Source organism: Cervus elaphus, chromosome 4 (genome assembly GCF_910594005.1).
Source record: "Cervus elaphus chromosome 4, mCerEla1.1, whole genome shotgun sequence".
Classification (NCBI taxonomy): Eukaryota; Metazoa; Chordata; class Mammalia; order Artiodactyla; family Cervidae; genus Cervus; species Cervus elaphus.
In genome coordinates this window covers 27080234-27090252 of record NC_057818.1, presented here as the reverse complement: position 1 = coordinate 27090252, position 10019 = coordinate 27080234, and the positions used below count along the sequence as shown (strand labels likewise).

At 55.5% G+C, this 10019-nt stretch overlaps 1 protein-coding gene across 1 annotated transcript in view; it reads left to right on the top strand.

Moving 5' to 3' along the window:
- The first annotated feature begins 669 nt into the window (after window positions 1-669).
- Window positions 670-10019, top strand: part of CNGB1 (cyclic nucleotide gated channel subunit beta 1) — a 74170-nt gene continuing 64820 nt past the window's right edge. Inside the window, exons 1-11 of the mRNA XM_043897555.1 lie at window positions 670-819; window positions 1865-1922; window positions 2229-2301; window positions 3043-3163; window positions 3269-3314; window positions 3733-3769; window positions 5299-5374; window positions 5635-5674; window positions 6038-6197; window positions 7442-7517; window positions 8699-8735. Coding sequence (XP_043753490.1) covers window positions 670-819; window positions 1865-1922; window positions 2229-2301; window positions 3043-3163; window positions 3269-3314; window positions 3733-3769; window positions 5299-5374; window positions 5635-5674; window positions 6038-6197; window positions 7442-7517; window positions 8699-8735 — 874 coding nt within the window. The remainder of the gene's footprint in view (window positions 820-1864; window positions 1923-2228; window positions 2302-3042; window positions 3164-3268; window positions 3315-3732; window positions 3770-5298; window positions 5375-5634; window positions 5675-6037; window positions 6198-7441; window positions 7518-8698; window positions 8736-10019) is intronic.

The window sequence follows — 10019 nt, the reverse complement described above, 5'->3', positions numbered from 1 at the left end:
TCATTTCACAGACAAGCAAACTGAGGTATAGAGCATTTACTCAATTTGCTCATGACTGGAGTCTGGAGCATGTAGGTCTTTCCATGTTAGTTCAAAAAGATCTACTTAGAATCAATGGCTCCATGATATTCCATTATTGGATATTTATTTAGCCTGTGCTCTGCTTACAGATGAACAATTAGGTACTTCCCAATAACCAGTCTCCTACAGACTGCCCTGGTGGCTCAGCAGTAAAGAATCTGCCTGCGATGCAGGAGACACGGGTTCAATCCTTGGGTTGGGAAGATGCCCTGGAGAAGGACATGGCTACCCACTCCAGTATTCTTTCCTGGGAAATCCTGTGGACAGAGGAGCCTGGTGGGTTGCAGTTCATGGACTCACCAAAGAGTCAGATATGACTTAAGTGAATAAACAACACACGGATGGATATGTGGATGTTTTTCCTCTTTTTCTCTAACACTATCATGACCCACCTCTTTACACACATATGTTTGTGGGCTTGAATGTTTCTATAAGGAAAATACCTGGACGGATAATTGCAAAAATGTTTTTTAAAGATGGTGAAAGAAAAGGGAAACATGTAACTCACAAAAGCAGCCCATGAAAGGTGGGAGCAACCGTGAGCACTCAGGGGATACCTAAGGACTTTTGTCCCCTACAGGTGTCAGGATGTTGGGCTGGGTCCAGAGGGTGCTGCCTCAGCCCCCAGGGACACCTCAGAAGACCAAGCAAGAGGAGGAGGGGGCAGAACCAGAGCCAGAGTTGGAGCCGAAGCCTGAAACAGCCCCCGAGGAGACTGAGCTAGAGGAAGTGTCCCTGGTAAGAACTGAAGAGCCAGGAAGGTCACGCTGGCCTCGCTGCTCAGAGAATCCCCAGCTTGGGTCAGTTTCCCCCACTCAGCTTCCACAACAGAGAAAGTTGCGGCCAAAAGGAAACATGGGTGTCGGGAGTCTCCTGGTTCTGTAAACAGCCAGATAGTAAACATTTTAAACTTTGTAGGTCACACTATCTCTGTTAATTACTCAACTCGGCCACTGCAGTGTGAGAACAGCCATGGACAACATGTAAATGAATGAACATGGTGTCTGTGTTCCAATAAAACTTTATTTGCAAAAGCTAGCACTAGGCTGGATTTGGCCCACTGACCATTGTTTTCTAACCTCTAGAGTCTAAAACAGAGCTAATCAAAGTAGCCAGGCCCTGAACTGTTTGTTGCCAGTCCAGGAGGAGACCAGGAGCTTGCTAGAGATAAATCTACTATGTATTAAGCACACTGCTTAGTTCAGCTGGTATTGTTGTGCAGTACGACTTTCTCCTTAAAGGAAGCAGTGTGTTGATATACTATCTGCTGCAAACATCTTAAACATTGTGGACCAGTAACAGTTTACAGACTGCCACTGGTTCCTGGTCCACGCTTGGGACAGCTCTAGATTTATATACATATTTTGTGCACCTGTGCATGTATGCACATCTGTGTGTGTATTCGTGTGTTAATAGACCTGAAATGTGTTCATGAGTGCATATTTGTGTGTCAGTGCCAAACCACAAGTATATTTGTATATGCCTATATATGTGTGTATGTATGTTTATGTGACTGGGCATATACATGTGCGCGTGTACAAACAAATATTTGTGTCTGGGTCTATATGCAAATATAAGTGTGTGTATACTTGAGTGGGGCAGCTTTCTGGGAAACACTCTGTCTCCCAGGTGGGAGGTGAGGCCCTAGGATTTCAGAGGCCACTGCGAGAACAGACCTGTTTGGTCTTGTGGGGGCTTGGTCATGGGTGGGTCAAGGGCTGGCTCCGCCTGTACCAGGGCTGGCATCACTGGGGGCTCACATGGCCCTGTTTGAACCCTCCAGCCACCGGAGGAGCCCTGCGTTGAGAAGGAAGTGGCTGCGGCTACTCTTGGCTCTCAAGGTGAGCGCTGGAAGCCCTGGCTGGTGGGTGGGGGGAAGGAGGGGAGGGAGAAGGGCTGTATCCTCCACTTAGAGCCCTACAGTAGCCCATGAGGCTGGCAGACCCATTTCACAGATGAAGAAACTGAGGCTCAGGGAAGCTAAGGGCAGACTCCTGGGGACTTTCTAGCTGAGCTGAGCTGGGACTGCAGGCTTCCAACTCCCTCAGGGTTCTCCCCTCTCCTCTGCCTCTGACTTGACCTCCCCAGCAGGGTAGAAACGGGTCTCTGAGAGGGTCCAGTCCTAAAGTCAGAGGGACTCTTTCCAGGAACCCAGGAGACTGCTCTCACTCCGCCCACATCCCTCCAGGCCCAGGTCTCTGTGGCTCCCGAAGCTAACAGGTACTGCAGCACCCTCCCCTCTCCTCAGGGCCAGCCCCCACCCAAGCCAGGGAGGGGGCTTGGGGGCTCTCCTTAGGAATTGGCTGAGGGGAGCCTCAGGCAGAGGAGGGGGCTCTCCTGGGCCAAATTGACCATATGACCAAGAGAAATGGAGGCTGGGGACCAGAGATTTCTCAGTGCTTGGGTGAAATGCAGGTTTGGTGCGGCCAGAGCTTCTGATTTTCCCCATGAAGACAGAAATCCAGACTTTCCCATGAAATCTCCCCAAAAGGTCACATTTAGACCCTGGGTGGTTGCCCCAGTGAGCATGTCTGTGGCGGGGTTGGCCTCAGACAGTGAGTCTGTGATTCTGTTTAGGCTGACAAGCCTCTGGTCACAAGGAGACACCCCACAGGAAACCCTCAACCCTTCTAGAACACAAGACACGAGCCAGGTGCAGGAGGGGCCCCCTGGAGCCAGGCTAACTGGGCACAAGGATAACTGGCTGATGTCTTACTGAGTGTCTCAGTGGGGTGGGCTTCGAATGGCACGGGGCAGGCCTGACGTCGGCAAGCATTGGTGCTCCCCCCATTTTCCAGAGAGGGACACGAGACTCTAGGAGGGAGTTGATGTGTCTGAAGAGTCGCAGTGGGAGATAGAGGCTTGGGGCTCAAACCAAGTTCTTTAGGATGCTGTGGACTGCCATGCTGACCAGGGAGGGGCTGGGGACGTTGAGCGCAGGCCGGTCTCTCTGTCCCTCAGCGGTCCCAGAGGCTGGGTGCTGACCTGGCTCAGGAAGGGCGTGGAGAAGGTTGTCCCGCAGCCCGTCTGCAGCAGCAGGCCCGCCCAGAACACTGCTGCGGGCTTGGAGAGGCCAGATCAGGTACTACTGGGGCTGGGAGCTGGGGTGGGTCAGGTGGGGAAAGGGTGGGAGGGAGGCCAGCTCACCTGTATCCTCTGCCCACGTCCGTCTGTCTGTCTGTCTCAGCAGGCAGGAGCACAGATCCTCGGACAGTGCGACACTGGGGGCTCCGGTAAGGACAGGAAGTCAGATGGCATTATAGTGGTGGGTTCAGAGGCTAGGACTAGGCTAGGACTTCCTAGTGGCTCAGTGGTAAGGAGTCCGCCTGCCAATGCAGGAAATGCAGGTTCAATCCCTGGGTTGGAAAGATCCCCTGAAGAAGGAAATGGTAATCCACTCCAGTATTCTTGCCTGGAGAATTTCACGGACAGAGGAGCCTGGCGGGCTACAGTCCATGGAATCATAAAGAATCAGACATGACTGAGCAACTGAGCACTTAGGGGCTGCTGGGTTGGGCCCAGCTCTAGGGGAAGAGTCCATGGGGCCAGAGCTCATCTGTCTCAGGCCTGGTTCAAACCTGGGTTTGAGTTGGGTTGACCGGAGGCTCTGGGCAGGCCTCTTGCTGCTGACAGGCTTCTTTTCTTTTTCAGATGAACCCAGTGAACCCCCCAGGGCCGAAGACCCCGGGTGAGTCCCTGTCCCCGAGCCCCATCTGTAGTGTATGTGGTGGGCTCAGCATGCCCAGAGCCCAGGGTCCACCACTACCTCTATGTGTGACCTTAGACATGCCTCTTGGCTCTTCTGGACCTCACTTTTCTCATCCACAAAATGGGAATGATGGGCCCTGTGCTGCTCATAGTTTTTTGTGTTCATTACTGGGAGATCCTTGGATAGGGGCCACTTTCTGAGGACGGGGAGAAGGCATGGGTGAGCTGCTTAGGGGTGGGCCTTGTGTAGGTGGGTGCCACATGGAGGTGGGTGTCCAGAGGCAGGGTCTGGGCCACCATGGGAGACACTAGGGTGCCCAGCTGGCCTCACAGCTGGCCACAGCTTCTGACTTCACAGGGTGCTTCCCTGGCGGCTCAGACAGTAAAGAATCTGCCTGCAATGCAGACCTGGGTTCGGTCCCTGGGTCGGGAAGATCCCCTGGAGAAGAAGACAGCCCACTCCAGTATTCTTGCCTGGAGAATCCCATGGACAGAGTAGCCTGGTGGGCTACAGTCCATGGGGTCACCAAGAGTTGGACACGACTGAGCGACTGACATTCTTGTTCCACTTGCTCTGACTTCTCAGAACTGACTGAGAGGGTAGCAGGCTGGGTGGTGACTGTGGCAAATGGGGGAGCCCATGTCCCTCTCCTGGGAGGGGCCTCACTGAGCTCCACCTGCCTGTGCCTTGTTAGACTGTCGGGTCCTTGAACTCAGGCGTGTTTGTCTAGGTCACTGCCAAACCCCTAGTGACCAGCACAGTGCCTGCCGTACAAAGGCGGCTCAGCCCAGAAGAGATGAATGAATGAATATACAATCACACATACCATTCATTTATTCATTCATTGCTCCCACTTGCTCTCTGTTTCTTTTGTCCCCTGGAGGCTGCCTAGGTCATGGGTCCCCAGGGTTACTCTGGAGACTTGTGAGACCAGTAAATCCATTAAGGATGAAGGCACCCAGAGGACTTGCCAGCTTTCTTCTGGGCCACACCTGGGAGATAGGTTCCCCTGGGAGCATGGAGCTTCCCTGAAGAGAGTGGGGCTGCCTGGAAGCTAGATGGATCTGGGGACCCAATGTTTATCCCAGAGCCAGCTACGTAATTGGTGGGGCCCACTGCAAAATGAAAATGCAGGATTAAGATGGTGACAATACAGCATTAAACTAAACATGAGCCTTTCTAAGTTTGGGCCCTGTGTGACCACACTGTTCAGATACCCATGAAGCCAGACTTCTCTGTGCTAGTCACAGGGAGCACCCCACCACCCCAAAGCTGCATTCAGGTCCGCAAGCAGCCCCAGCTCTCATCTGCTGTCCAGGAGGCCAAGGCAGGGCCTATGGTTCCAGAGCCTTGTCCAGCCTTGGGTCAGAATTTCAGGTTGGCGGAAGTCCCCCTACCACTGGAAGCCCTTTAAGAGTATGCAGTCCCAGGTCCCCACTGTGCGGAACGGGAGCCGGGGAAGGGCTGATCTCTTGAGTTTGCTCAGCTGACCGCTGTCCCCTGTGCAGGCCCGGGCCCTGGCTGCTCCGGTGGTTCGAGCAGAATCTGGAGAAAATGCTGCCTCAGCCCCCGAAAATCTCTGAGGTGAGTTGAAGAAAAGGGAGAGCAGGCAGCTGACTACTCAGGAAGGGCCTACTACTCCAGCAAGTGGTCCTCACCCCTGGGACCCATGGCGGGTCCCTCCCGGGAGGTCCTTAGTAGGGAGGAGGGGCTGCAAGAGGGGATGCAGGAGGGGTGAAGGGTGGAGGGGAAGGGTGAGGCGGGGGGAATGGTGGGCGGGGCTGGCCGGGGCCTGAGCGCACCGGGCCTCTTCCTCCGTGACGTCATTTCCTGTTTTGACCCAGGGCTGGAGTGATGAGCGTACAGATGCTCCCTTGGGTCCAGGTACGGGGAAGGAACCTGGGGAGGGGCTGCCTGGGATGGTCACAGACTGGGCTGGGGGTAGAAATGGGGCTCCAAGGATGCTCGGGAAGGGGTTCAGCTTGCAGGGAACTGGCTGTTGTGGGAACCCTGAAACCCTTTCCCCAGTCCAGGCTGGGAAGCCAGGGACAGCCTCCTGAAGGCCCAGACAAGTCCCTGCACCTCAGCTCCATGTCTGTCTGAGGATGGGGCAGTTAGGGTGGTCCCGAAGGGCTCCCCACTCAGTCACATTGGCACCTCGAATCTGGATCCCATGCCCTTAGGGGTTGCATGGAGCCCCACCATGTCCCCCTTATCTCCCCCGCCCCCCCCCGCCCTGTTACTTAGAGGCCCCAGGACCCGCCTCGGAGATCAAGCCCGAGCCGCAGGTCCAGGAGAGCCCCTCCCTGCCCGCTCCTGGCCCCCCGGAGCCTGAGGAAGAACCGACCCCAGAGCCCCAGCCCAGTATTCAAGACTCCTCCCTGCCGCCCCCACAGGACTCTGCCAGGTGAGCCCCTCAAACACCTCTGCTCCTACAGGCAGCAGGCTCAGTGCCTGGCCCCAGCCCAGTACCGCAGCCCCCCCCCCCCCCCCCCCCCCCCCGCCCAAAACGAGTGTTTTGAATTAGAAAAGTAACACATGCACCTGGGAGAAAATTCCAACGGGTTTGCAGCCCCTCCCTGGGCAATCACATCAGCAGCTTCTTCTGCTACTGCTAAGTCACTTCAGTCGTGTCCGACTCTGTGTGACCCCATCCCTGGGATTCTCCAGGCAAGAACACTGTAGTGGGTTGCCATTTCCTTCTCCAATGCATAAAAGTGAAAAGTGAAAGTGAAGTCGCTCAGTCATGTTGGACTCTTCGCAACCCCACGGACTGCAGCCTACCAGGCTCCTCCGTCCATGGGATTTTCCAGGCAAGAGTACTGGAGTGGGGTGCCATTGCCTTCTCAGGCAGCTTCTCCTGCTTCTGCACAATTCAGACATGCAGATGAACTCGGAGAACATTTCTCCTTCAAACATACATACCCGGTAGCAGCACACTCTAGCAGACTCTAGCAGTAGATTCCAGTTCATCTCACTTTTTTTTTTTAACCTAAAGATGTATCTTAGAGGTGGTTTTTACACATAAAGGTCAGTTCCACTCTTTCAGCGGCTGTATACTACTTCATTATACCCATGTACCAGCTTTTATTTAACCATTCGGTGGACATTTAGGTGGGTTTCCACTCTTGCGACAGTTAATATACTTCTACAGGCATCATCATGTTCATATGCAAGTGAATCAGAGGAAATGGAGTTGTTAGCTCAAAGGATAGACACATTTAAAATCAGGATAGCTACTTTCCTGGTGGTCCAGTAGTTAAGACTCCGCTCTTCCAATGCAGGGGACACGGGTTCGATCTCTGGTTGGGAAATTAAGATCCCTGATGCCACGTGGCCAAAAAAAATAAAATCAAGATAGGTACTGCTAAGTGCTCCCACCCTGGCAGTGTGTGAGGGGCTGGAAATGAATCTTAGAGATGGGATGGAGGGTAGCGGGGGACTGAGTTACTTGCTGGGGTCTGAACAATCACCAAAGGCTCACCTGGGGAGGCCAGGGATGGGGCAGTGGTGTTCAGGGCTGGGCACTTGGGTTCTGGTCCATCTTCTGGCAGGTTGCTACCTGCCTTGGGGAGGGGTCTGACTCTGGCCTCAGTCTTTCTGTGAGTTCTCCTGCCTGGACATGGCCCCTTCTCTCTCTCCCTCTTGCAGGTTGATGGCCTGGATCCTACACAGGCTAGAGATGGCCCTGCCACAGCCAGTGATCCGTGGGAAGGGTGGGGAGCAGGTGGGTGCTGTCTGGGGGAGTAGGGATCCTGGGTAGTGGTGGTGGGAGGGTCCTGGGAGCTCAGACAAGGGTGAGATGGTCCCTGGTGGGGGAGGGCACAGATGGATGAAGGGAGCCTGCAACCGGAACTCAGCCCCCCCAGCCTGCCTGTCTGCATGGCTTATGTCTGTTCCACACACACACACACTCTGGTCACTGTGAGCACGGTGACCGCCTGCCAGGTGGTCACAGTCAGTGGGGAGGTGCTTCCATGGGGAGAGCAGAGAGGATGTGGGGTGCAGAGGAGGAGCCTCTTAGGAGCATCACAGAGGACTTCCTAGTAGAGGTGGCCTGCAAGCTGAGACCTGAAGGAGGAGTAAGGAGAAGGTGGGTGAAAGTGAAGGGGGTGGTGTAGGAAGGGCCCTTTAGGCAGAAGGTCAGTATGCGCAAAGGCCCAGAGACAAGAGAGGCCCAGAATGTTCTAGGAAGACGTGGGGCTCGTGGGAAGCCAGTGGGCCCCATGTGCATTTCTGATGACCCAGAGCTCCCACATGGGTTGGAGGGGTGAGAAGGGCACCCTGCCTTTCCCTCTCCAAGAACCTGCCACCTGGCCTTTCTCGCTTGGACACAATTGGACATTTTCATCTAAGCACCTGGAATGGAAGGCCTGGGTGGTAGTCCCCCTGTAGTGGAAGGTGGACAGGAAGCTTCAGGACTGCTTCCCTGCCGGCTGACCCCTCAGGCTCCATGTTCACACACCTTCTGTGGGCAGCAGAGGAAGAAACAGCTTTGGAGCTCCCCAAGAGGAGGAAAGGGGGGTGTCCAGCAGCAGGAATGATGAGTGGGTGAAGATGTACTGGCTGAGTGGGGGTCTCTGAGGATGGGCTGGCGGGGAGAGGCCTGCATGCAGATGGAGCCTTGAGAGAACCCTCAGGGGAGGATGGGAGAGGGTTTTCATGCATAGAGAACCAGAGAGAGAGCAACCAAGGCCGGTGCTCACCTGGGCAAGGGAGCTGAGGTGGGACCAGGCAAGTGGTGAGCTGGTAGGGGAATGGCTAGAGCAGCAGGCCACTCTGAGGGGGAGGGAGTGTCCTGGGCGCTATGAGGAGGTCCTCTTAGCCCTGTGTGCCAGGAGGGCTGACTGAAGCAGGAAGGCCGGTGAGGAGCCCACAGAAAGTGTTTCCCTGTTTCTCCCCATACAGGAGTCTGACGCCCCAGTGACATGTGACGTGCAGACCAGTAAGTGACATCTTAGTGGGTCCTTGTGTGCATCTCTGTGGGGGTTGTTTGGTCTGAGTGTGCGTGGGACAGGCAAGGACATGGGGATGGCTGGGGCAACCAGTCTCCAGACCTGGATCTGGGAGAGCCCACACTCTGCAGGCCACACTTCAGGTCAGCCTGGCCAGGTAGCCAGAGCCTGGCCCAGAATCAGATGGTGGTTGGAGACCCCCTCCTGGGGACCAGGGAGCCGAGGGGATGGGCACATAGGCAGGAACCTGGCCTGCCTGCCAGCTTCTATCCAGAAAAAATAATTCTGAGATGAGTCTCCCTTCCTGCGACGAAGCCCTGGGGAGAGTGTCCCATGGTCCCCTGGGCTAGTAGGTTTGGCTCAGCAGAGTCCCTGGTTATGGGGTGAAAGGAGAGAGATGGGCTTTCTCTGGGTGTACTGGACACCTTGAGCTGGGAAGGCATCCCCTTGCCTGTGGGGAGTATGTATTGCTTTTTATCTCAGCCCTGTAGGAGGACTGGGGCCAGGAGGGGAGGGCTGAGATCCAAAATCTGCTCTTCCTTCATGTCATGGCCTCTGGAAAGGCATGTGTCATATGGGGCACCCACACATCCATTCATTCGTCCATTCATTCGTTCATAAATGTTCACAGAGGGCTGCTGTGTGCCAGACCTGTGATGAGAGCTGGAGGTGAGCGGAGCAGAGTTCAGGCCCAGGGCAGTCGCCCTCTTTTACCCTGGACACAGGCCCTCGGAATGTGGGCCCTGGGTGTCCCAGAGCTGCCTGCCCCAGCGCCACGATGGTGGCCTTTATGACCCACTCCAGTGTTCTTGCCTGGAGGATCCCATGGACAGAGGAGCTGGCGGGCTACAGTCCGTGGGGTCACACAGAGTTGGACACGTCTGAAGCGACTTAGCACACAGGATCACTCCAACACAGGGCGGCAGGCACAGGCTGGCTGACTGTGGCGCTCAGGCACGGGAGGCGATGGGGTTTGTATAATCGTGGTGGTGTCGTGAAGGGGAGGCTCAGAGCAGGCTTCACTCAGTCTAGAGCTCACGGCCACCCTAAAGGGTGCAGAGCAGGGCTGCCCACGGCTATTGGGGTGGGCAGAAGGGCAGAGATGTGCCCAAGGTCACAGAGCAGTTGTCATGGAGCAGTGACTAGAATCCCCTGGGCCCAGCATCAGCTGCTCAGCCCGGCCAAGGTTAGAGGACCGGAAGCCCTTCCCTGGAACAGAGACCCACCCCCTCCACCCCAAGGGGCCACTGAGAGATCTGAGGATGGACCCCCCC